We start from the raw sequence: 27386 nt of genomic DNA on the forward strand, positions 1-27386 counted from the left end.
ATAAAGTACAGAGAGGTTCAGAATTAAAATGAATGAAAATATGGAATTATTGAAATTTCCAATATAATTAACGAGAGAATTCTAGAAAATTTACAATGTGAAAGGAAGACATTTGGTCCATCTTGTCCGTGCAGGTATAAAATCAGCTGACACATGAAACAATTCACTTTGTCACTCAGGAACTGGCCTGGCTGCTGAATCTCCTTGTCGAAAGATAGTAGGTTTAAGCATCATGAAACTCTGTTATTTGTTGGAAAAAGCTGCTGGTCCATTACAGTAGTGCTCTTTATTTTAGCAAAAACAGGCTTATGCTTGCTTCAGTCATACTATGGGACATCAGTCAATAAAAGTGTTTAAAGATTTAGTTTTGTGCACTGGGAGATTGACACAACTGAAATATTGTTAGTGAGAGTTTCTTCTATTTTTTTTTAAATCCAGTTCAGTATGAACTATATTTTCCATTCGGAACTATTACACCCACTCTGGTAATAGGATGCACAGTAAACCTCCAAATAATCTGGTAACATCAGGATTGTGGTGACTGTCATATTTTCAGCTTTTATTCCAACACTTTGAGCTCAGTTTTTACACAGTATTGCAACAGCTTGTTCAGAGAATCCAGCAAATATAAAGTGATTCCAGAAATGGGGCCCTTGTGAGTGTAAAGGAAGAGTGGTAGCCAGGTCCCCTTGGGTTAGATACTGAACCATCGGGATTTCCAAACAGTAGAAGGAAGGATCATCTGTTTTCCTGCAGTGCCATGGATTCCATCAGTGGAATTGCTCTGTGCGGAAAAAGGTTGCTGAAGTAAATTGCCATTTTCAATACAAAACTAATTTTGCTTTAGTCAGATTGAATGGAAAATGTTGGCTCAACATTTCTTTGCATAGTGAGCCATTGCCTGCTGCCTTATTTACCAAGTTCACTTTTACTTTGAGCAATTCATCAAATAGCTGAATAAAATTGACTGCCTTCAGGAGCCACATCCGAAATGATCCTACCCACAGAGCTGTTTGGTAACTAACCAAGGAACAGCCTCATGCTTAACTGGTTGTCAAAACTGTGGAACAATACAAGTGTTTACAAATACCACGAACATTCATGAATTAAGTGCATCTGACACTCTATTCTGAACTATATTGATCGATGTGAATTTGAATCAGCTTGAAGATCTGTTACCCTCTGAACTTCCTTTGCAGTAGTTAGTTCAGAGACCATTTGGCCTTTGACGTCTGTCTCATTTTAAAGGCTTGAATGAGATAAGGAATTGGTTTTGCTGAATCCTCTCCTTGATACGAAACATTGGGATATCAGAAGTAATTGTACTGAGTTTTAAAAGATTACAAGCAAAACTTGATTCTTAAATTATCAGGTATTTGGGAAACATTTTTGCTTTGAATGGAATACTTCATTTTTTTTGCAGGAGAACTTCCAAAGATGAGATGTGCAATTTGTATATTATGTATTACATGGATGCAAAGCACGCCAAGCCATACATGTATTGTTTGCAAGATGGTAGTCCTGAATTATTTAAGCATATTCCTCCAGAAGCAAATATTCCAATTCCATACAGCTCAAATATGTTGATGCAAGGACATCATGCAGGTGAGTGGATTGTATTACATATTACCTCAGTTTAGATCCCAGCCATCCCACAGACATTTAATGATCAAGAAACAGTCATATTATTCATGAACATTCCTCTTGTAATATTTTGCAGATTAGAGGGAATGAATAATTTACATGAAAGAATGGTCAATTTCAAAAGTTAATGATTCAAGTAGAAGTAGTTTATGAATTCTATGCCCCTTAAGTAATCAAAGATGCTGCTTATGAGCTTGAAAGATTTTGCTTTTTGGAAATCATTTGCATGTTGTAAATATGTGGATGAGCTTCTGTGTGACATTTAAGCTTGCCAGTTGTGAGGATTAAAGATTTTCTGGACTAAAATAATGGGACACAGAGAACAGTGCAGGTTTGAGGTGGGAAGGTTAGAGAGACAGATTGTCCTCAAATAACATCTCCTTAGTAGACCCTGTCTACTGGATCCTTTCCTGAATTGGACTGTTTGGATATATGGGAGATGTTCCATTTCAGGGAAAGTCCACAATAGCTTTTCCAGGCCAGTAGGTGCAACCAAGTACAGTTTGGTATTTGGAGCATGATGTGTGTAATGATCAATTTAATTGTTTTGAAATCTGTGTTCTATATCTATAATGCTTTAATTCAGATGTTCTCCTCTCCACTTCCACTTCAGAAATGTTATGGGTTTAACATTTTGTTTTCCCCAATGAAGACCCTTGCTTTTTTCCTTGCAATTACTGATTGGAACTAGAATTTAAATTGAAAATCCAATATACATTTAGCTAACATTTCTCGAATAGTAGGTTGCAGGTGAGATCTGCCCATGCCCTTCCCGTATATTTTTAAAGATGCTTGTTTCCATAGTTGTATAACTATATGATCATTCAATTTTTTTTAAAAATTTAGACATGTAGCACAGTAACAGGCCCATGAACCCATGCTGCCCAATTAGCCTGCAACTCCTGTACATTTTGAAAGGTGGGCGGAAGCCAGAGCCCCTGGGGAAAACCCACAGAGACACGGGGAGAACATAAAAACTCCTTACAGGCAACGTGGGATTGGAACCCTGTCCCGATTGCTGGTGCTGTTACAGGGTTGCACTAACCGCGATGCCAGCCCTGGGATTTTTCATGAGTCATGTCAAACCTGTGGCCATGTTTAATTTTCAGCTATTGAGGAGTCACATAGTGGAAACAAACCTTGAAAGTTAAAAAGTCTATTGTGACCTTCACCTGCCACATGTCAAAAATACCATATACATGCTTGTGTAATAGTTGAGTGTTTTGGACCAATTCTTTTGGTCAAATTTGGGTGGGGGAAGGGGGTCAACTTTTATATGGTTCGTACTTTGACCACGGTAATTGCCTGCGTCGTTCAAGGCGTTGGGAGCTTGCATGCCCAAGACTGGGTGGTAATTCCACACTCATGGAATCAGGAGCTCGGATGGACAGGGGGTCTGGAGTTCTGGAGGGCTGATGGCGAGGATCCGTAGTCTGAGCGTCGGGAGCTTGGATGGCCGGGTGGTTGGGCTGTCGGTAGCTGAGATAGCCAGGCAGTTGAGGTGAGGATACTTAGTCGGGGTGTCGGGAGCTCAGATGGGTGGGCAGATGGGACCAAAAATAAGGGGGGGGGGATAAGGGTTTGACTTTTACATGGGGCATATGGAAAACGCGTGATTTTGAGGCCAAAAAGAGGGAGTCAGTTATTACATTATTAATTATTACATGAGTAATTAGTTGCCCATTCAGAGCCAGCTCTTCAGCGCTTGACGTCCTGTTTTGCGGAAACTGCCAAAATGTTTGGCCTGAAAGTCAGCCTGAAGAAAACTGAGGTCCTCCATCAGCCAGCTCCCCACCATGACTACCAGCCCCCCACATCTCCATCGGGCACACTGAACTCAAAATGGTCAACCAGTTTACCTATCTCGGCTGCACCATTTCATCGGATGCAAGGATCAACAACGAGATAGACAACAGACTCGCCAAGGCAAATAGCACCTTTGGAAGACTACACAAAAGGGTCTGGAAAAACAACCAACTGAAAAACCTCATAAAGATTAGCGTATACAGAGCCGTTGTCATACCCATACTCCTGTTCGGCTCCGAATCATGGGTCCTCTACCGGCATCACCTACGGCTCCTAGAACGCTTCCACCAGCGTTGTTGTCTCCGCTCCATCCTCAATATTCATTGGAGCAACTTCATCTCCAACATCGAAGTACTCGAGATGGCAGAGGCCGACTGCATCGAATCCACGCTGCTGAAGATCCAACTGCACTGGGTAGGTCACGTCTCCAGAATGGAGGACCATCGCCTTCCCAAGATCGTGTTATATGGCAAGCTCTCCACTGGCCACCGAGACAGAGGTGCACCAAAGAAGAGGTACAAGGACTGCCTAAAGAAATCTCTTGGTGCCTGCCACATTGACCACCGCCAGTGGGCTGATATCGCCTCAAACCGTCCATCTTGGCGCCTCACAGTTCGGCGGGCAGCAACCTCCTTTGAAGAAGACCGCAGAGCCCACCTCACTGACAAAAGACAAAGGAGGAAAAACCCAACCCCAACCAACCAATTTTCCCTTGCAACCACTGCAACCGTGTCTGCCTGTCCCATATCGGACTTGTCAGCCACAAACGAGCCTGCAGCCTGCGTGGACATTACCCCTCCATAAATCTTGGTCCGCGAAGCCAAGCCAAAGAGAGAAGAAGAAGAAGAATATACAGTACTGTATCAATTCTCAGAAATTAATAATCTCTATTGATTTGAATATATCAACCATAAATTTGAATGGATATAATACACTGCAGTTTAATGTTCTTCAATTTGGTTCAAGCCCTCTCTGCTCATTGCTTTTATCAGCTTTTTTCATGGTTTTAAATATTTATAAAGCATATCTGTAGTAGTAAAGCAGACATGTCTGTGAGTTGTACAGGGTTGGGTTTCTGCACTTGGGTGGAAATGAAAACAAATTGCAATCATTTTGAAACATGTTTCTCATTGCTGTGGCCATTAGATGACGAGAAGCCAAATGATAATGAAATAGTCCAGCAACCTAAAAGAGAGGAGGAAGTGGTCCTTGATCAGGGTATGTACAGCCATGTACTTTTGTCACAAATATTAACATTGCTTTTTTTCCATTAGCTCGAAAGTCAGCAGATCAGCCATCAGTATTGTTTATATATGGATTGAAAATAGAGTATAGAAATGTATGATGTTAAAAATCATCATGTTGGATTTTTCCTCAGTGGTGTGCGGTTGATACCAGTTTGTATGCTTGCACTTGTCACAGACTTTCTTGGGAATCTTGTTACATCCCTGTAACAGAGCTAAAACACAATGCCACCCTCTAAATAGTATTCACACCTATTTGAATAGAGACACTGTCTAGTTCATTAATTAGATTAAATAATTGTTGGTATTTGAACCAGGAAGTAATGGTTAGATCTTAAATATTAAATTTGGCACGAGAAGCCAAATAACAGGGTTGAAGTGTTAGATTGAGAGACATCAGAAACAAAAAGAAAGTTTAAAAATATATATTTTTTAAAATAGTGCACAAAAGTTGATCCTTCAGAATCAAAAATGTGTTTCTGCTCTAGTATTGTGGTTCTAAGGCAGCTAATGAGACTTGTATGGAAACAGCAGACTTCCACAGAAGGGGCAGGGGATTGCTGGTCTGGTTAATTTGCGAAGTGGTACCCCTCACCCTGTTCCCACCACTATATGTGGCTTCTGTGTGCATCAGGTACACAAACTCAAGGTTATCACTGCTATTCGACATGTTCCTTCTCTGCCACGTCATTGTCCAGGGATTCCCAGGGGTCGGTTGGATTGCAGCAATTTGGAAAGGGAAGGTTTGAATACATCTTTTTCATCTGTCTGACAGCTGATGTAGTGACTACTTTCCTTTAAGGTCGCTTGGAGGACATCAAAATGTTGTTGTCGATGACTCGTTCAAACAAATTCGTACTAAAGTTGAGTTTTCCAAAGTTTATTAAGCAGTAATAAACACTGTTAGATCTTATTATCAGTTGCTATACCTTGTTACAAGCCGTTAAAACATTGTTAAATGGTCAATAGAAATTGTTGGAACTTTATCGATCCCTCCATTTTGCATCTTTCTAACATGGCCAAAATCTCATCTGTAGCCTTGGCTCAAAGATGTTGCTAGGACACAGCACAAAAATATATTGAATAACAGCCAGAAAGCCACAAAAAGAATTTCTTGCAAGTTTGAAATCCATTTTGATCTTTACAGCTGGTAACCTCTTGTCATATAAGAACTTGGATAAACATGTCCAAGGAATTTGGTTTTGGGGATGATATCAATGTCATCAAACAAATGTAGCTAAGGACTTAATACAAGGAATGTTGGCTATAAAGAGATCATTGATGCTGGTTTGCTTATCAATTTCAGTGAATTTGGAGTAGTTTGCAAAAGCAGCATTGATGGTATTCTCCAATGCCTTGAGATGTCTGCTGTAAGTTGTTTAGGCCTTAGAAACATAGTCCCCACTTGTTGGTAGACAAATTGAAGGGGGTCAAGGCTAGCCGATAGCTGCAGTTGATGTGAGCAATGACCAGCCTCAAAAGAACTTCATGATGGTGCATGTCAGAACCACTAGTAGGCATTTAGGCCCATTTTTTTTTCAGTTCTGATAAGATGGTGGCCTTCTTGAAGCAAGTAGGTACTGCCCTGTTGCAGGGAGATATCAAAGATGTTTCTAGATACATTCACCAGTTTTTCTCTGTAAGCTCTCTGGCCGTGTCCCAGGACTTGATCCAGGCCAGTTGCTTTCTGCTGGTTAATCCTCTAGAAAACCACCCTTAACTGAGCAACAGTGATCATGGGTGTGACATCACTTGTAATTATAGATGTGGATGTCACCTCCCTGCTGCCTCCTTATTTGAAGAGAGCAGAGAACACGTTTAACTCATCGAGTAGTTTTTCTCCTTTCCATTTTGTGCTGCTGTGCTTTGCTTTGTATTCTGTAATATCAAGCACTCCCTGCTATAGGTGCCACATGTCTCTGATGTTCTCAGGACTTTAATTTGGTGCATTGTCATCTCTTGGCTTCACTGAGGACCTTTCAAAGCTCTTGATGGCCACCTTGTTTGTGGCTGTACATAAACCGAAGTATGCAACACCAAGTGTTGGGAAGGATGGGCCTGGTCTTGTCTTATGCAATATCTTACTCTGTTGGACATTGCCACCCTACCTGTTCTTCATGGAAAAATTCTTTCAGAGAAATATCTTTGAGCAAAGTCCATCAGGTGGTGATCAACACTGGGAGGACGATGCGATAGACCTGTTGCATAGTTCCCCGAGCAGACTGTCAAAACCATTTGGCAGAATGCCTCATTGCTGTTTTTCTTTTCTTTGGCTTGGCTTCGCGGACGAAGATTTATGGAGGGGGTAAAAGGTCCACGTCAGCTGCAGGCTCGTTTGTGGCTGACAAGTCCGATGCGGGACAGGCAGACACGATTGCAGCGGTTGCAAGGGAAAATTGGTTGGTTGGGGTTGGGTGTTGGGTTTTTCCTCCTTTGCCTTTTGTCAGTGAGGTGGGCTCTGCGGTCTTCTTCAAAGGAGGTTGCTGCCCGCCAAACTGTGAGGCGCCAAGATGCACGGTTTGAGGCGTTATCAGCCCACTGGCGGTGGTCAATGTGGCAGGCACCAAGAGATTTCTTTAGGCAGTCCTTGTACCTTTTCTTTGGTGCACCTCTGTCACGGTGGCCAGTGGAGAGCTCGCCATATAACACGATCTTGGGAAGGCGATGGTCCTCCATTCTGGAGACGTGACCCATCCAGCGCAGCTGGATCTTCAGCAGCGTGGACTCGATGCTGTCGACCTCTGCCTTCTCGAGTACTTCGACGTTAGGGGTGTAAGCGCTCCAATGGATGTTGAGGATGGAGCGGAGACAACGCTGGTGGAAGCGTTCTAGGAGCCGTAGGTGATGCCGGTAGAGGACCCATGATTCGGAGCCGAACAGGAGTGTGGGTATGACAACAGCTCTGTATACGCTTATCTTTGTGAGGTTTTTCAGTTGGTTGTTTTTCCAGACTCTTTTGTGTAGTCTTCCAAAGGCGCTATTTGCCTTGGCGAGTCTGTTGTCTATCTCATTGTCGATCCTTGCATCTGATGAAATGGTGCAGCCGAGATAGGTAAACTGGTTGACCGTTTTGAGTTTTGTGTGCCCGATGGAGATGTGGGGGGGCTGGTAGTCATGGTGGGGAGCTGGCTGATGGAGGACCTCAGTTTTCTTCAGGCTGACTTCCAGGCCAAACATTTTGGCAGTTTCCGCAAAGCAGGACGTCAAGCGCTGAAGAGCTGGCTCTGAATGGGCAACTAAAGCGGCATCATCTGCAAAGAGTAGTTCACGGACAAGTTTCTCTTGTGTCTTGGTGTGAGCTTGCAGGCGCCTCAGATTGAAGAGACTGCCATCCGTGCGGTACCGAATGTAAACAGCGTCTTCATTGTTGGGGTCTTTCATGGCTTGATTCAGCATCATGCTGAAGAAGATTGAAAAGAGGGTTGGTGCGAGAACACAGCCTTGCTTCACGCCATTGTTAATGGAGAAGGGTTCAGAGAGCTCATTGCTGTATCTGACCCGACCTTGTTGGTTTTCGTGCAGTTGGATAATCATGTTGAGGAACTTTGGGGGACATCCGATGCGCTCTAGTATTTGCCAAAGCCCTTTCCTGCTCACAGTGTCGAAGGCTTTGGTGAGGTCAACAAAGGTGATGTAGAGTCCTTTGTTTTGTTCTCTGCACTTTTCTTGGAGCTGTCTGAGGGCAAAGACCATGTCAGTGGTTCCTCTGTTTGCGCGAAAGCCGCACTGTGATTCTGGGAGAATATTCTCGGCGACACTAGGTATTATTCTATTTAGTAGAATCCTTGCGAAGATTTTGCCTGCAATGGAGAGCAACGTGATTCCCCTGTAGTTTGAGCAGTCTGATTTCTCGCCTTTGTTTTTGTATTGCTGTAACATGCAAACAAACAGCCAGACCCTGTTTGTCTGTCAATGAGAGGAGCCCTCCCTGTCAGATTCTTTCTACCTGGTCACAGACTCATTCCCAACCCATATGACTCTCAGTACAGCTGCGGTGAGGGTGAGACTATTACCCACTTCTTTGTTGGCTGTGCATTTGCAAAGAAGGCCTGGAAGAGGATGCAAGGGTCCTTGGCAAGATTCACCCCGAGCAACTGAGGGCTGATCCTAGGAACTCGGTGAAGAGTCCACTTTGGTCTGCCTGAAACCTATTGGTCTTCCAGTGCAATCAGATGTCCCCAGGGTATGCTGCCAACTAGAATATTTCAGTCTGCAGGCATGCATGCCAAGGAATGCACTGAAGATTTGTGCAGCCTTTGCAAAGGCTTTGTGGGATGGACTACAGACTAAGGTATTTCTGGACCTGTGTAGAAGCATGGAACCACACAATTCTACAACATAGATACAGGCCATTTGGCCCATCTAGACTGTGCCAAACTTTTTCTACCGAGTCCCATCGACCAGACCATAGACCTCCATCCCTCTCCCATCCATGGATCTATCCAAATTTCTCCTGTGTGAAATTGAACCCGCATCTATTACCCTCTGTGAAGAAGTTCCCCCAAAAATTCCCCTTGAACATTTCACCTTTCACCCAAAATCCATGTCCTCTACTTATCTCACCGAACAGCGATGCTCTGAAGGTCCTACTACGCAGAACTTCTGCCAAAGGCTCTGTACAGGCTTTAAACCACCTGTTCAAGGAGCTGATGGTATTTTATTTAATCGCGGGGTTTGGGTCCAAGATGGCGGCACCTGGATTCGGCAGCGGCCACGAGGGGTTGCAGACTCTGGGGTGGCAGCGGACCAGTGCAGGGCACCAGTAATGGGGAGAACACTTCCTAGTTGAGAAAGAGAAGCAGAGGAGATGACCCTAAGGGCAGCACCTGCGGTGGCGGACCAGCGAGGGGTCTGCGGCTGAGGGATACGAGCCAGTAGCGAGTTGCTGGCAAATTGCAGGTGATGAACCCCCACAGGCTATGGGCTGCTGGAGACTGGCTCATGACAACCAAATATCGGAATGAGAATTCGAGAGGGCGCTGAGGGCTCCCCAGGGACCCTGGGCGCTAAAGGCTTCCTCATCATCTCGGAGGTTTGAATCTGGGCTCGGGTTGCCAAGCATTTGAATTGATCTGAAGCCTTGTGCAGCCACAGAGGCTGTGGGAGCACTGGAGGCGAATCCTCGGTCACTTGGTGATTCTGAGGGAATGTTCTTTTGCTTCTCTTACTCTGACAGTAAGAGGTGCCAAGCTATTGGTGAATCTCTGGCAGACTGAAGGTAATTTTGTGCATTATTACATTTCTGTTTTAATACATGACAAGAAATAGTATTGGATCTATTTGGTATCTGGTCTATTCCTCAGTTCTTTCCATATACCTCAGGAGATGAGCCATCTCATCTGTTCTGACTGAGCACTGCTGTGACATTTTCCATGACTTAGCAACACCATCCTACCCTCTCTTTCACAACGATATCCTGGAACTTTGAGCTGCCATTCCTGCCCCTCCTAAATTTCACATGTTGATCCTTGCTCTAAACTCATCCGCCTTTCCTTCACTCCTTCTCGCTTTGAAATAGATGGAACTCAGAGCATTATTCCTGCCATGCTCAACCTTTCCATTTCTGTCTTTGACTGGAGGCATACTATCTTTTTCCACAATCACTCCGCTATCTCCTGGAGGTTTGCTCTCGAACATTAACGTCTTGTATCTCCCAAAAGGGGGCAATATTGCTGGTAATGCTGCTCTATGTACAGAAAGTGCTTAGACTGCAGATGTATAGGAGACTGTGAATGAAAAGATTGAATGACGCTGTGAATGCAAAGAAAACCGTACATAGGGGTGGCATGGTTGGCGTAGCAGTTAGTGCAACACCATTACATCGCCTGCGATCGGGACCGGGGTTCGAGTCGCACGCTGTCTGTAAGGAGTTTGTACGTTCTCCCCGTGTCTGAGTGGATTTTCCGCCGGGTTTTCCTCCCACCCTTCAAAACGTACCGGGGGTGCAGGTTAAATGGGTGTAAATTGAGCTGCACTGGCTTGTGGGCCGAAATGGCCTGTTACCGTTCTGTATGTTTAAATTCTTTTTTAATTAAAAAGCACTTTTTTTTAATTTTCATATATATGAATAAAGCTGATCTCAAAATAACAAAAAAGGTGCTTTGTTGAGGACCATTTGTTTGCAGATGTCAAGTGTAAAATACATCCTTTCATGCTCAGTAAGTGAATCAACAATGACTGGGAGCTCCACTGAATATATTCAAACATGAGAATTGTCTGCAAATTGCAGCTCATCTGCTAAGGTTCGGGTAGCAGGGTGGATGCTGTAGGTTAATGGTTTCACAGTCATCTAATGGTAATGAATTATAAACTCCCTATTTCTAAATACTTCACAATTGTTTTACCTGGGACAATAATTGCTTTGAAAAGTGAGGTTCAATTGGAAATATGCAAAAACCTTGATTATTTTTTTTGTTCAGGTTCAATTCAAACCTATCATGTGAGTCAGTATTTGATTAGTCAGCCATTGTGCTATTTTCTAGGAGAAACGCAACATGGTTTAATTTTTTTCCCTTTTAACTACATGTTTGATCTCCGAAAGTCGCCGTCTGTGTTTGTGGGCTAATTTCACTATCGCACCCACAGCAAAATCTAGCCCATTGTGACGAACAGCTGTGATTCTGGCACACGACATGGCACCCCTCCAAATATCTGCTCTACTCACTGCAGCATTAAGTGATGCCTGTTCACCTACTGCTCATGTGCTTCATTGCTCTAAAGAACTGTGCTGTGGCACTGCTGTTTTTTCAATAACTAATCCATGAGGCATCAATCAAATGATGCGGTTCTTTCAAACAAAATCTGTTACCAGGTAGTGTGACCTTAAAATACTATTTATGCCCTATAAAATTAAATAATCACTGAGCAAACCTTTGTCACGAATAATAGAATGTTGCAAGTTGTTCCCTCGTAACAACACAGCTATTATTATTGTTCAAATGCACTTTTGGTGTGTTGCGGAAAGAGAAAATAATCGAGTAACTGCATTTCAATGTCAACACAAGAGGAAGAGAAATGTACAAGCGGCTTGTGTGAAACTAATTTTGCATTGTGATGAAAACCCAACGCTGGTCAAAGCATACTTTATAGAACGACAGAGCCAACATTTCAGGATATGAGTAAAATATAGGCAGGTGCCTGAATAAAATGGTGGGGCGACGAGAACAGGCAAAAGATGGATAAGTGATACAATGAACAACAGAAAACGGTGGGGGGGGGTGGTGGTGATGGGTGATAACTGTGAATGGAGTGGGAAGGGTCTGGAGAGCTGAAGGAAAGGAGATGGAGGGATAGGGAAAAGAAAGAGAATGGGAGTGGTCTCGTAGAAACCAGATAAGTTGATGTTCATACCACCTGGATGGGGAGTGCCCAGACAGAATAATGGGTTTTGCTCCTCCACTTTACGGGTAGCCTTGGTTTGACAGTGCACAGGCATGTCGGCATGGGGAGTGGGGTGCAGAATTGAAATGGTTGTCCATTGGGAGATCCCTGTCACCAATGTGGACCAAGCAATGGTTACCTTTTGCTAGCATATCATTAAAAATCATTGAAGTAAATTGGCAGCTCTTAAATGAATTGAGGATGCATTTCACAAGTTTCATTTAAAAAAAGAGTATTATTTCTGTTCTCTTAAACAGTGGTGGGTTGCATAAATCTAGGCTTGATGAAGAATGTGAGTGGAAACAGCTCATTTTCTGGTCAGTGATCAATATCCCCAGTGATACTCTGAATCCACTCATTCTATTTATAGACAAAATATAACCATAATAAACAAAGCATATATTTCAGTAGATTTTTCAGGACCATTTACCAAATACAAGTACTCATGTTTCGTGGAAGAACATTGTGCTGTTGTAGATTTGTCCCACATAGGTATTAATAACTTGTTGGTTTTCTTTTAATTGGCCAAATGTTTTGTATTGACTGATGGACTATGCAGCTAAATTAGTTTGCTCACATTGGTAAGTGTATGCAGAAAAATGATTTAGATGAGGGAATTGGATGTAATATTTTTAAATGTGCCAACATCATGAAATTGGGTGAGGTTGTGAGGAAGATGCCAATTTGGATAGGTTGAGTGAGCAGACGCAAGTTGGGTTGACATAGCAAATGCATTATAATCTTGATGCATATGAATTTATCCATGGTATCCTGTGTCTCCAATACATTTGGGGCAGAACCTCCAGCAGTTGGGTGTGTACATGTTCTCCCTGTGACTGTGTGGGTTTTCTTCAGGTGCTCCGGATTCCTTCTCTATACCAAAACAGTGCAGGTTGATAGATTGCTTGACTTGTAAGCTAACCTCGGCGTTCTACAGGGCAATGAGGTTAATGAGCAGTAGATGGTATTGGGAGAAGATCAGTCACGATCATATTGAATGATGGAACAGGCTCAAATTGTCCACTCCCATATCACTTCTCATTGCTTTTATACCTATCATCTAGAGAAGGAATTAGCAAAATGTAGCCAAAAAAAATTGTTTTAATAGCTGTGGGAAGGAAAGTGCTCTTTGAAGCATATTTTAAAGGTATAATGAGTTACATTGTTAACATGTAAAATTGGACCACATGCCCAACTTCCGGTTGTCAGCTCTCCCTTTTAAGAATGCTGTGGACGGAATTTGAACATCCCTGACCTGGGCTCCTGGGAGGCAGGGTTATATCCAAATGCTTGATGACTTCTATTGACAGCAAGCCAATTTTAAATATCTTATTTTCGTTTTCAAATGTTTACATGGACTCTCCCCTTCTGTTTGCGACTGTCAGCTCTTTGAGCCATACAGCCTCATCATGTCAATGCCCTTCCAATTCTGGCCTGTTAGACTTCAGTTTTTAAAATTTAATTTAATTTAGACAAGCAATTCATAAGTTCAAATTATTAACAGGCCATTTTGACCCACGAGTCCGTGCCACCCAATTTACACCCCATTAACTTACACCCCCGGTACATTTTGAAAAGTGGGAGGTAACCAGAGCCCCCGGGGAAAACCCATGCAGGTACAGACTCCTTACAGACAGCCCAGGATTCAAAGGCCAGTCCAGTCCCGATTACTGGCGCCATAAAGGCATTGTGATAACTGCTGCGTCAACCGTGCCACTTTCATATTGTTGGCCACACCGGCACTGTCCTTGGCTTTGGAATTCTCTCCCTGTACCATTCTACCTTTCTTTCCTCTCTTATGCTCCTGCTTACAACATGCCATTTTGACCAAGTACTTCCACATGTGCCTTAATGCCCCATGGCTGTCAGATTTTTCTTGCAGCATATTTTTATGTACTGTTTTTTTTGTTTAGTAGCACTCCTGTGAATCACTTGGATACTAAAAAAAATAAGGTTTCTGTTTAAGGCATTCTGAGTATTTTATTTTTTCTGTTCTTAGAGCTAAAATCTTGAAATTTTAGAACTCCGCGCAATGTCCCACATGGGACCAGTTTCATTGGGAAACCTCTAAACTGCAGTTATTCTGCAAACAATGGTGGTAAAATATTCATGTCTGTTATTAAAATGAACTATTGTTTCAAATTTTATTTCTCTACCAACATTTTAAGAGTTTAGGCTTGGGAATAGTTATTTAATTAAATGACTAAAATCCTTGCTAAACGAACATTTTTACTGCTCTGTGGATATTTTTCCCCCTCTTACACTAGATTTTGGAGAAATGGCAGAATGAGAATTTAATGTAGGAAAGGGAAATGAACAAATATTTGGAAAAATATTACAAGGGTGAAAGCAGAGGTATAGGATCCAATGTTGAATTCCAGAGAGGTGGGACCAGCATATCTGGAAAACTTGCTTCCAGGTTTGATGTTGTAGCGGCAGCTACACTGCTACTAAAAGAACACACAACCAGTCTGGTTGAGCTCAGTGAGCAGAACTGATTTATTGCAGGCTGCTGGGCTGGACTTATACTCACAGAACCACGCTGGGGGGCGCTGACGTCACCCGGGCGTCACGTGGTCCTGCGGGCTTCTGAGCCTTGCGCTGAGAAGAAGGGGAAACCCCCGAAGGCGCCATTTTGGCCGGCTGCCCTGCCGCGTGGATTACAAGAGGGGCCAGTTCCCCTGCCTAGTTGTGTGCCGCCACAATGTGATCTTAAAACCTGCCCTTTCCCGTTATAGTGTAAAAATAGCAAATTGAGTAGAACTGCTCGTCAGCAACACTCTGGGAACTGGTATCCATGAAATCTCTTCCTACTTATTTCACTATTTGATTATTTCTGATCAAAGCTACTTGAATGTACAAACATTAATATTTTGTGAGTAATGAATCAAAGCTGGAGTAATGTAGGGAAAAGATGTGAGAAAAATGTGACTTCATGCGGTTCATAAATTCAAATTATTAAATTAAATTAGGCATACAGCACTGTAACAGGCCAATTCGGCCCTCCGAGTCTGTGCCACCCAGATTACACCCCATTAACCTAAACCTCGGTACATTTTATAAGGATGGGAAGAAACTGGAGCCCCTGGAAAAAACCCATGGAGAAACAAGCTCTTTACAGACAGTGCAGGATTCGAACCCAGGTCAGGTCCCGATTGCTGGTGCTGTGAAGAAGTTGCACTAGCCACCACACCAATTGTGCCACCCAATTGTTATTGAAGCTATTTTTAACAACACTACACAAATATACTTTCCTGTGTAATGTAAGATTTGCAGGGTTAAAGAAATGACTGAATAATGAACAATTGCATCATCTCTGGTATTTAAAAGTAAGAAAATTATTTTGGAAAATGAAAGAGTGGACGATCAGAGGCTCAGTGAGAGAAGATTGGAAATTGCGCTTGCCTTTTCAATGCTAATTCTGTGGTATTTGGAGATTCCTGAGAAGGCAAGGGATTATTGAAGAGTCATGGAGTTCTACAGTATGAGAACAAGTCCTTTGGCCCAACTTGTCCATGTTATCCAAGCTAGTCCCACCTTCCTGTGTTCAGCCTTGTTCCCTCTGAACCTTTCCTAACCATGTACCTGTCTGAATGTCTTTTGATTGTCCATGTTTCTACCACTTACTGTATCGCTATCAATTAGACCCAGTAGACTAGAAGTCGAGATTAATAGGTTTTAATTGCTATAAACTTACAGGCATCTCTTACATGCTGTTGGCCCGATTCCAAGGCAGTACTGAGGGAGGGGATTGGGCAGTACTGCCTTTATTAGGATTCCCGGAGAGGGAGGAGTTACAGTATTAGGGGTGGGCCAATCAATACTATGCCTGTAATACAGTGTTCCACCACACTTACTCTGGCAGTTTTTTCCATTTACCTGCCACCCCCTGTGACAAAGTTGCCCCTTAAATCCCTTTTAAATCTTTTCTCTTTCACCTTAAAATTATGCCCTCTCGTTTTAGATTCACAAATTATGGTGCGGTGGGCAGGGTGTGGGAGGTGGAGAGAAGGCAATGACTATTGACCTTGTATATGGCTCACATAATTTTATAAATGACTACAAGATTCCCCTTTTGCCTTCTATGCACCAGAGAGAAAGGGTTGGGTGGTCAAAACTGTGCACAGTGCCCCACAAGCAGTTTAATCAACTCCTTGTACATTTGAAACATTGTCCCTGCTTCTGACTCAATGAGGTAAAAGCTATTTGCAATAAACAGTTACTACTGTATATATGCAAGTAATAATCGATACCGTGTAAAAGTTGATTTCCCCCCCCCCCCCCCCTATTTTTGGCCCTGGCCACCTGCCCATTCAAGCTTCTGATGCCCCGACCGCAAACTCTTTCGCAGGCCCCGGCCACCCACCCATCCGAACTCCTGGCCATGGACTCTCAACAGGGCCCCAGCCGCCTGCTCAGTTATCCAAAATAACTCTAAATTCCTGCTTCATCCCATGGTAATTAGCCCTTTCCCAGTTAAACACTTTCCCATTTTGTCCACTTTTATCCTTGTGCATGGCTATGCTAAAGGTCAGGGAGGTGTGGTCACTCTCACCAAAATGCTCATCCGCTGAGAGGCCCGCCACCTGACCAGGTCCATTACCCAGAATTAGATCCAGTGTGGCCTCTCCTCTCGTCGACTGGTCCATGTTCTGTGTCAGGAATCCTTCTTGGACACATCTGACAAATTGAGCCCCTCCTATCCCTCGCAGTCAGGAGGTGCCAGTCAATATTAGGGAAGTCGAAATCTCCCATAACTACAACCCTGTACTTCCTGAACCGTTCCAAAATCTGCTCCTCTGTGTCCTGAGGACTATTTGGGGGTCTGTAGACTATTCCTAGCACAGTGATAGCTCCCTTCCTATTTCTGATTTTCACCCACACCTACTCAGTGGATACTCCCTCTGTAGTGTCCTCCCTTTCTATAGCTTTTGATATTATCCCTGACCAGCAATTCTACTCTTTCCCTCTCCCCCACTTACCTTGAATCCTATTCCTTTTAAAACATCTAATCCCAGTACTTGTATCAGCCAATCTTGCCCTTGCTCCCAGAAATTTCAGTAATGGCCACAACATCGTAGTTTCACGTACTGATCTATGTTTTGCTCATCCTTTTTATTCGTAATACTCCTAGTGTATAAATAGACACATTTCAAACCATCAAACTGATTATTTTATGTTTCATCCCCTGCCTGTCCTTCCTCACAAACTCAGAACACAGCATCATGCTTTGACCTTCTGCATTCCCATTCCAGTTCCATTCCCCATGCCAAACTAGTTTAAACCCTCCCCAACAGCTCTAGCAAACCTGCCCACCAAGATATTGGTCCCTTTCCAGCTCGGGTGCAGCCATCCTTGTTGTGCAGGTCAGACTTTTCCCAGAAGAGATCCCAATGATCTACAAATCTGAACCTCTGCCCCCTTTACCAACTGTTCAGCCATGCATTCATCTACCATATCTTCCTATTCCTACCCTCTAGCACGTGGCACAGGCAGCAATCCCAAGATGACTACCCTTTTAAAGTCCTGCTTTTGAACTTTTTTCCTAACACCCTATATTCCCTCCTCAGAACCTCATCCCTACTCCTATCTATGTCATTGGTCACCAAATGGACCCATAACATCTGGCTGCTTGCCTTCTCCCTGTGAACTCGATCAGAGACGTCCCAGACCCAGGTACCTGGGAGGCAGCATACCATCCGGGTGCCTCAACTTCACTCACAGAATCTCCTATCAGTTCGCCTAACCCACCAAGACCCCAATCACCATAGCTCCCTTTCTCACCCCCTTCCCTTCTGAACCAAAGGGCTAGACTCTGGAACAGAGTCCATGACCACCATGATGTCCCTGGTAGATCATCTGCCCAACAGTATCCAAAATAGTATACATATTATTGAGGGGAACAACCACAGGGGTTCTCTGCACAATCTGCCTATTCCCCTTCCATCTCCTAACAGTCATCCAGCTACCTGCCTCCTGACTTTTGGGGTTGACTGTCTCCCGAAGCTCCTCTCCATCACTGTCTCTGCCTCCTGAAAAATACAGAGTTCATCCAGCTTCAGTTCCCTAACTTGGAGCTGCAGCTGGATGCACCTATTTGCCAGTGTAGCCATCAGGGACAATAGTACTGTCCCAGATTTCCCTCATGCTGCATTCAAAGCATTCCACTTCCCTAGCTGCTGTCTTCATTAACTATTCCTAGTTTAAATACAAAGATCTTACCTGGCCTGACCTTACTGGAAACCAGCTCATCCTCAGCCTCTGTGGTGCACTGAGGTAGCAGCAAGCAAACACAAAACTCAAAAGACTGTACAGCATGGTATATTCCAGTAAAAGTCTGAACACCAGTTCATGCCTTGGTGGCTCCCGTGTAACTGGCTCAGGAAGGACCAGCTCAGGTTTATATTCAGGTCAGCTGATTGACATCCGGCCAGGTGGGGTCAGCCTCTTAGGTGATTTTCTTGCAGGTGCAGAGATCACCCCCTGCAGTACGCTGGTGGTCATATCACCACATTCACTCCCTTCTTAAAATTGTCTTGGGTGGGGGTGTAAAACAGTGCCAGGTGGTATTTACAGATTCGGGCGGTACGGCGGCCATCAGAATCTCTGGGACTGTCGCAGGCCCGACTCTTGGTCAAAGGTCGGTGAGGGCGTGGTTGTTGCCTCAGGGTTGGCTGGGTCCAGCGTAGCCGTGGCAGGCGTCAGTGAGGGCAGAGTGGGTCTATCTGTATGTCTGTCCACGGGGGGTGGTGGCTGGGTGTGTCTGGTCCGCCAGGAGTGGGGCTCTCTGGAGGGAGAAGGTAGCACCCTGATCCTGGGTGAGCCAAGGGTACCCATGGTGGGGAGGTTGGGCCGGGTAGTCGTGATGCTGGGGAGGGGGAGTGAGGCCCCTGCGAGTGCCAGATCCCGAGTCGAGACAGTGTTCTCACGGCCACTGCGGTACCTGATGTAGGCGTAGGTCTGGTTGGTGTGGAAGAGGAGCACCTGCTCGGCCAGTGGGTCGGACTTTTGGGCCCATACATGTTTGCGGAGGAGCACCGGTCCCAGAGGTGTGAGCCAAGCTGGGAAGAAGACTCCAGGCGCTGATTTCCTGGGGAATGAGAAAAGGCACTCATGAGGGGTCTGATTAGTAGCTGTGCACAAGTGCGACCTAATGGGATGGGTGACTGTTACCTGATGGAAGGGGAGGGCCCTTTGCCAGTAGTCAACGGACTAGCCTTTGGACCTCAGGGCCAGGAGGACTGCCTTTCAGATCACCCCATTTTCACGCTTCACCTGCTCATTGCCTCTCAGGTTGTAGCTAGTCGTGCGACTAGTCGAAATGCCTCGTGCTACCAGGTACTGGCACAGCTCCTCATTCATGAAACCGGACCCCTAGTCACTGTGGATCTGTGTCAGTGTCAGTGCCCTGACAATAGTGGCTGTGGAGGTGTAGATGTTCTTGTTCATGGAAGGCTGGGGGCCCTTGAAGTCGATGCTAAGCTGTTTGAAGGGCCAAGTGGCCTTTGATGACGTGGACCTGTGGCAGGCGGGAGAAGCACAATTTGCCCTCTGCACAGACCCTGCATGACTCAAGTCATGGTCCTGACTTCTTGGACGGTGAAGTGGAGGTTCCAGGACTTGATGAACTGGTACAGGCGTGAGACACCCAGGTGATAAAGGGTGTCGTGCACAGTGGTGCAGGTCAGGGACAGGGCGTCGGGGGAGTCGTTGAACTTCCTCGGTCTGTACTGCATGTCGTAGCTGAACGTGGCCAGCTCGACTCTCCAGCCCAAGATCTTATTGTTCTTGATCTTGCCCTTATGGGTGGTGCTGAACATGAAAGCCACTGCACATTGGTCGGTGAGGAGGGTGATTCTCCTGCCTGCCAGGAAGTGGCACCAGTAGCGGACCGCTTCCACGATTGCCTCCGCCTCCTTTTCAATGGCCTGAGCTCGGAACTGTGGAGGGTCCTGGAAAAGAAGGCCATAGGTTGCCCCCCCCCCTGGTTGAAGGTGACCGTGAGGGCAACATCAGAGGCATCGCAGTCCACCTGGAATGGGGTGTCCTCGTCCACGGCACGCATCGTGGCATCAGCGATGTCCTCCCTAATGTAAGCAAAAGCTGCTTGCTCCTCGGTGGGGGGGGAGGGAAAGATGGTGAAGCGGGGGACCCACCGGGAGTAAAAGGAGAAAAGCCCAAGGCATCTGGGGAGGGGCAGTTCCATTATTGGGCGCATGCATTCTGGGTTAGGACCAATGACACCACGTTCCACGATGTACCCCAGGATGGTGAGGTGGGTGCTGCTGAACACGCACTTCTCCTTGTTGTAAATGAGGTTCTCTCCAGGTTGTCATCGTGGTCCTGCTGGTCGTGGCCATAGATGGTTACATTGTCCAAGTACGGGAAGGTCGCTTTTAGGTTGTGCTGATCTACCATGTGGCCCATCTCCCACTGAAAAACGGAGACCCCATTAGTGACCCCAAACAGGACCCGATGGAACTGGTAGAGGTGCCTGTCTGCCTCGACGGCGGTATATGGTTTATCCTGGAGAGGGAGCTGGTGGTAGGCCGACTTTAGGTCAATTGTCAAGAAGACCTTATAGCAGGCAATCCCATTGACCATGTCGGCTATTCGGGATGGGGGTAGGCATCCAGTTGGATGTACTGGTTTATGGTCTGGCTATAGTCAATGACCATCCTCTGTTTGGTACCACCTTTTACCACTAGGACTTGGGCTCTCCAGGGACTGGTACTGGGCTCTATTATACCACCTGCTCTTGCCAGCTATGGGCATGCAATTTGATGTAAGGTAGTTGAAGAGTGCAGGAGGTGTTACCCGTAGCTTGGAGAGGCCATAGGTGGATTGGGGGCAGTCGCTGGGCTGTGTGCTGTGGAGTGCGAGTAGGGAAGGGGCTGCCAAATGTGAGGGTGAGGCTTTGGAGGTCGCACTGGAAGTCCAGTCCTGAGGACTGAAATACAGAGCTGGCGCATCACCAGGAGCCTGAACCTGTGGTATGTTCTCCTTCCCCACCCCCCCATCAATTCCACTGAGCAGCGCCGTGATGGAGCAGTCATGAGCAGCAAAAGCGATGGAAAAGTTTGTCAGATAGATTTTGAGCTTTAGTGTCAGGGCCACTTTCAGGTGCATGAATCTTCAGTACTACTGCTATCGAACAGGCATTTTGTTACCTCCACATTGACAGCAATGTCCATCATTGAGTGTCTGAGTCTGTGGGGAATGTCCCTTTATAAGGTGGTGGACACTAGGACCTTCTCAGGGTCTGAGTCGCTGGTCCCCAATGGATGAGTCAAGTAGCAGCCAGTGGCTTCCTTCCGGGACGTGGGATGTGTCAGGTGGGCGATCGGGTATGCGCCCATGTTGACCACGTTGTCCCATCGATGTGTGTGAGTTGCGGCAGTCGGAGACCAGCTGGCCCAAGATGGCAGTTCCTGGTGGATGCATGTGGCATCGGTGCATTTGGGTGACCCAATCAGCAGTGAAGCTGGAGGTGATGTCATCCGAGCGAGCGGAAGTGACGTCTTCGGTATGGGCGGAAGTCGTCCAGAGGAAGATGGCGGCGCCCGGGTGAGTACACTGCAGTGGTGTGGGTCAGTGGCTGGGCAAGAAGTGATGTCAGCAGTGAGGGCAGAAGTGGTGTGGTGAATAATGGCTTTGCCCGCTCCTCGCACGTGGTGACGTTCAGCGTGGCTCCCAGCTGGTCGCGGAGGGCCTGGAAAGTCACGCCATAGCAATGTGGCCTTTTTTCCCACATCGGGAGCAATGCGAGTACCTCGCTGGGCAGCCTTTGCGGGATCGCCTGTCTGACCCACACCGGGACCCGTGAGCTGCGCCGGCAGCTGCAATAGTCTCCTCCACGTAGGGCCCTTCAGCAACTGGTTGTTTTCATCTGCCAGGCAGGTCGGGGGAGTCAGGCATCGAAGACCCCTGCATGATGAGCTGCACAGCCTCCAGAGATCAGACTACCTCCATTCTCCTGGTAAGTGAGGCAATGTTTTCCTCCAGCAGTTTCTGTCAGGCGCTCCTCGACTGCAGCCCTCGCACGTAGGCATCCCAGATCAGTCGCTCCACTTCCCCTTCAGTTACCCAGTCTTGGCCAGGCACGGGCGGGCTAGCTCACGCAGGGCCACCACAAAGGCACCTGATGCTGAGCAGGTACCAGGCGTAGACCACGCTTGTTGGAGGCTTGTACCTGCTCTCCAGGATGGCCTTCGCAGATTTATAGTCCATGCAGCCCTTGATGACCTGGAAAGCTCCGGGCCCAGGTTGGTGCAGAGCACCATGAACCCTTCTAGCTAGTGTTGATCACCTCAGCCTGCATTAGGACGATCGCCTCAATCGCGTGCTTCTAGATCTTGAAGCATGCCTGGGCTTCCGGGTGTTGAGGGTTGATCTCCAGGCTCCCGATCATCAGAAACTTCTCCATGGTCTCTCTTTAAAATTTTTACTGGAATAAATTGTTGCGCGCTGAAGTAGCAGCAAGCAGGCCCCAACTCAAAAGACTGTACATCAGCTTTTTTTCCCAGTAAAAGTCTAAACACCAGTTCATGCCTGGTGGCTCCCCGTGTGTCTGGCTCAGGAGGGGCCAGCTCAGGTTTATATTCAGGTTGGCTGATTGGGGTCAGCCCCTAAGGGGGTCTATTCAGGTTAACTGATTGACAGCCAGCCAAGTGGAGTCAGCCCCTTTGGTGGTCTTTCTGCAGATATAGATTGTAGCAAAAATCACACCAAAATGATGGAAGAACCTCAACCAGTCTTTTCACTGTCCATAAAAAGCAAAGATATATCACTGACGTTTCTGGCCTGAGCCCTTCTTCGGGGAATAAGCAGAAAGAGTCAGAAACAGGAAGTCTCAGAATTCAGACAGTGCTGATTGGGGGAGGAATCCAGACCAACAAAAGGAGTTAATTGGCTATGATAAGGGATGAGCTGAGAGTTTATCATGTTTTTGCGAAAGGAAACAGGGAAGGGAGAGACAGACCTGGGGGAAGGTGACAGGAGAAGAAGTGAGGGGGCTGGGTGGGGGGGGTGTTTAACAAAACCCAGAGAAGTTGATATTAATGCTATTCAGTTGGACAGTGCCCAGTTGGGAGATGTGTTGTACCTCCAATTTGCAGGTGTTCTCAGTCTGGCAGCGCGTGAGACCATGAACAAATATGTCAGCAGGGGAATGGGATGGGGAATTGAAGTGAGTGGCCATTGGGAGATCCACGCTATTGCAGGAGACGGAGCAGAGGGTGCTCAACAAACTATCTCCCAGCCTGTGTCCAAGTCTCTCCGATGACCGTTTTAAGTAGCCAGCTTCTCTCAGGAGGGTCTTTCCTGATAAGGGGTTGAATAGAACTGATTTAGCTCACTGCCCATGGTCTATGATCTTATCTCCCAGCATTGGGTCAGTTAACTGACCTTTCACACCCAAGAAGTGGCATGTGAAGGGATGGAGATGAGCAGACCTCAGGCCAAAGAGCATGGATAGATTTTGACCAGGGTCAAGACTGGGCGTAAAGTGTGTCTTCAAAAGTTGGCGATTGGGTTTGCAAGGAGGGGGCTCCTTTCCCACATTTTCCTCTAATTATGGATGTGCATTTATAATATTTCTTTCTTTTAAATTTATTTTTATTGAGGTTTATCAGAAAAAGAATTAAAAAAAAGCAATATATCAATTGCAATGGAACCTTTGCAGATTTACAAATACCTGTAATAACATATGGTCCAGAGGCAAATACTACTTAATTCTAAATTCAATAAATGGTAATACATAAAGTATTGTAAGAGACAAGTAAGAAAAAAATGAAAAGAAAAATAATTCAACCCCACAGCGAATCAAGGTTAAAATCCTATTGCGGGTAGTGTTAAATCTGAACAAGCGGCCTAAGGGGATCCAAACAAGCCACCTAGTAACATTCACCATCACACATAATTAGTCAAATGAGGGAAGTGAGCTATAAATGGGCCCCAGGTCTTATCAAAAGAAATCTTGATTTTCATGATATTTTACCTAATTTTCTCCAGATTTAAAAAGGACATAATATCTAATAACCATTGATGATGTGTAGGCGGGAACTCGTCTTTCCATTTTAACAGAATTGCTCTTCTTCCTAACAAAGTGAAGAATGCTATAACCGGTCTTTGATTAAAAGATAAAATAATAGTTATATCTTTATAAAAACCAAATAGTGCAATTATGGACATGGATCTGAAGTAAGAAGGAATTTTTTAGGTATTAATAATTTTAAAGATCTTTTTGTACACAGCACTTCAACAATTGGGGAGGATATTTAACCTATCTAATCGACATTATTTCAGATACCATCAAATTCGACATTTTGTTCGCTCTAAGCTTTTCACATTTCCTACTCTTCCTGACCCAAATTATATTGATTAACTGTTTGAGTTACAATTTACTCATAAAGGCTTGATATCTGCTTTATATTATGAACTATTGAATATAAAAGCAATTTCTTTAAGTGGAATTAAAACTGAATGGGAGAATTATTTGAATATCTATTTCTCAGAGGAAGAATGGACTTCAATTTTTGGTCTGATTTACGATTCATCATTATGTGCTAATGTTACGGGTTATATGCCTTCAAAAGAGATAGATTATGGGGGGGGGGTGGTTAGTGTAGGTCTCTTCACAGAGTAACACTTCACAAAAGACATTTCATTTAAAATGCAAGAGCTTTGCCAAAGCCAGACATTCAGGCTCCAGTTGACTTTGCAAAAGACAATGAAACTGCTTTGGAAAGAATTTCCAAAGCAGGTGCAAATGGAAAAGGCTGGGCTCAAGTGCAGATAAGATCTTTCAAAGATTGGGTTTGGAGCCTTAGGAGAGGTTTCGGTTTTTACAAGCAGAGAAATGAAAAAAAACAAACAGGATTATTCTCTAAGAGAGAGAGAGAAGTCAGTTCTACAGTAGCAGTTAAGGTGGCAAAATGGCAAGCTGGCAGGCTTGTTGAAAGACCCCATTTTGAAGATAGGTTGTGAGTTCTGAGTTCAGCCTGTTCAAAACCTTTGTAGTCCTTACAAGAGGAAATGGCTGGCAAGGGTGTTTCTCCTGAAATCAGGGAAACAAGAGGAACTCTGTGGTGACCTGGAAGAAGAGGTTATCATTTGAAAAATCCACAATGGGGCAAATTTCTTCAGCAAGACACTGAAATGACTGATTGGAGGAAATCAGTTTGTGTATGTCCGATTCTCTGAAACCAATAAGAACCTTTCTGAGCAGTAACCATTTAATTTTAAACACCAAAGCCTGATGAAGATTCATAAATGTTAAATTCTGTACACAGTATAAGATTTGCCTGATACCAGTGAACTTGGAGAAGTGAGAAGTGAATGATTGGACTGTGAAACAAAGAACATTTCTGAACATGTACACATTACATAATGAGTGCGCTTAGAACTAGAAGGGGGTTAATTTAAGTTAATACAGACACACAATCCTTTATCCGGACATCTAAAATCCGAAAAGTTCCAAAATCCGGCAAATGGGGAGAGAGATGGCAGCGTGAGTTGGGTGGGTGAGGGGGGGTGTGACTGGCAGCGCGAGTCGGGCAGGCGAGGGGGGAGACCTCAGTGCGAGTCAGGTGGGCAAGGTAGGGGGAAAAGACAGCGCTAGTCGGGCGGGCGAGGCGGGGGGCAGACGGCAGCGTGAGTCGGGCGGGTGGGAGACCCGCAGCGCGAGTTGAGCGGGCGAGGAGGGAGACAGCAGCGCGAGTTGGGCGGACGGTGGGGGGGAGATGTCAGCACGAGTCGGGTGGGTGAGGCGGGGGAGACGTCAGCACGTCGGGTGGGGGAAAAGGCAGCGCGATTTGGGCAGGTGAGGTGGGGGAGACGTCAGCACGTCGGGTGGGGGAAAAGGCAGCGCGAGTCGGGCAGGTGAGGTGGGGGGGGTGGCAGCATGAGTCAGGCGGGTGGGAGACTGGCAGTGCGAGTCGGGTGGGCGAGGGGGGGAGACTGGCAACGTGAGTGGGTGGGCGGGGGTGGGGGGAGACGGCAGCACGACTGAAAGGGGGTGCGGGTGGATACGGCAGCAAAATTCGGGTGGGTTTAAATCTGGCATTCCGAAATCCAGAAAAATCCAAAATTCGGGACACACTGTCCCCCAAGGGTTCCGGATAAAGGATTGTGTACCTGCAGTGATAAATTAAAGTTTGATCGTGTTCTTATGTATAAAGAAAATTAAAAGCAACTTTTGTTTAAGTAACCATTTATCTTGGTGAATTTCTGTTGCTGCTGGGTTTCGGGGTCCTCTGGGCTCGTAACAATAGGCATAGTCTTATTCAGTTCAAATTGGTTCATCGTCTACATTTCTCCAAAGTCATACTTGTTCGTATTTATACTGATATTAGTTCACTTTGTGACAAATGTAAAATATTCAATACCTCCTTGTAACATCTGTTTTGGACTTGCTCTCGTTTGCAAAAATATTGGACCGGTAATTTTAGAATTTTTTCAGCTTTTATAATGTTTCTATGAATCCAGATGCATTTAGGAGGACCGTGCAGGAAGATAAAGGCAGGCAACATGGACAGAATTTTTTTTGTCACAAACCATATATAGGCTTTGTAAAGATATGAAGAATGCTCAATTGTGATGCCATTTCATTAATATTGCAATGTAAATCTCAATTTTGATTAATATTTTGTTTATTAAAATGGCACGTGCTTTATTTACAAGGATTCCTATATCCATTTGCAATAATTGGAGCACACTGCATTTATAGCTTAGAGACAAAAAATATAAAGGTAACAAATATTTCCATGTAATATATCTATGTGACAGCTGTGTGCAAAGGATTTTGTTGCAGCTGGTGACACCTCTTTCCAACCTCAGTTCTGGTGTTAGATGCATATTACAATAAGTCAAACTTAGTTTTGGAACTATTACATCATTTATGAACTCACACAAGCAGTGCTCTCACCCAGAAGAAGAAAACAAAAGGAAAATAAATCTTATTCTGTGTACCTGTTTTACCAGATGTTACTGAAATAACAATTTGTTTATTTTGTTATTGAGTGATTATTATTCCCTTGGTAGGTTGGGATTACAGTCGTTTTCTGGAGGTTATTATGCATTCACTGCATTCAGTAAACTAATCAAAATGGCCCATCTGTTGATTTTTAATCCCTGTTCAGATAGAATTAACTGGGAATTTACTGGGACAAGGTCCAGTGGAAAAAGAACATTGTCTGAACGCTGGCATCAAATGATGTCATTTCACACCAGGGATTAACCGCCTCTACCTCTACTCATATCCCCAGTGTTTGCTGACGCTGACGTGCTGATAAAGCCAGTGGAAAAGGGACA

At 45.1% G+C, this 27386-nt stretch overlaps 1 protein-coding gene across 4 annotated transcripts in view; it reads left to right on the forward strand.

Annotated features, from left to right (window-relative positions):
* pam (peptidylglycine alpha-amidating monooxygenase) overlaps nt 1-27386 on the forward strand; it is a 213904-nt gene that overhangs the window by 145734 nt on the left and 40784 nt on the right. For 3 of the 4 annotated variants that reach the window (XM_069892414.1, XM_069892415.1, XM_069892417.1), the window contains exons 13-14: nt 1424-1605; nt 4597-4668. In XM_069892414.1, the coding sequence (XP_069748515.1) occupies nt 1424-1605; nt 4597-4668 (254 nt within the window). The remainder of the gene's footprint in view (nt 1-1423; nt 1606-4596; nt 4669-27386) is intronic. The other variant, XM_069892423.1, reaches the window with a different exon arrangement.

Source organism: Narcine bancroftii, chromosome 1, assembly GCF_036971445.1.
Source record: "Narcine bancroftii isolate sNarBan1 chromosome 1, sNarBan1.hap1, whole genome shotgun sequence".
In the NCBI taxonomy this organism is placed as follows: Eukaryota; Metazoa; Chordata; class Chondrichthyes; order Torpediniformes; family Narcinidae; genus Narcine; species Narcine bancroftii.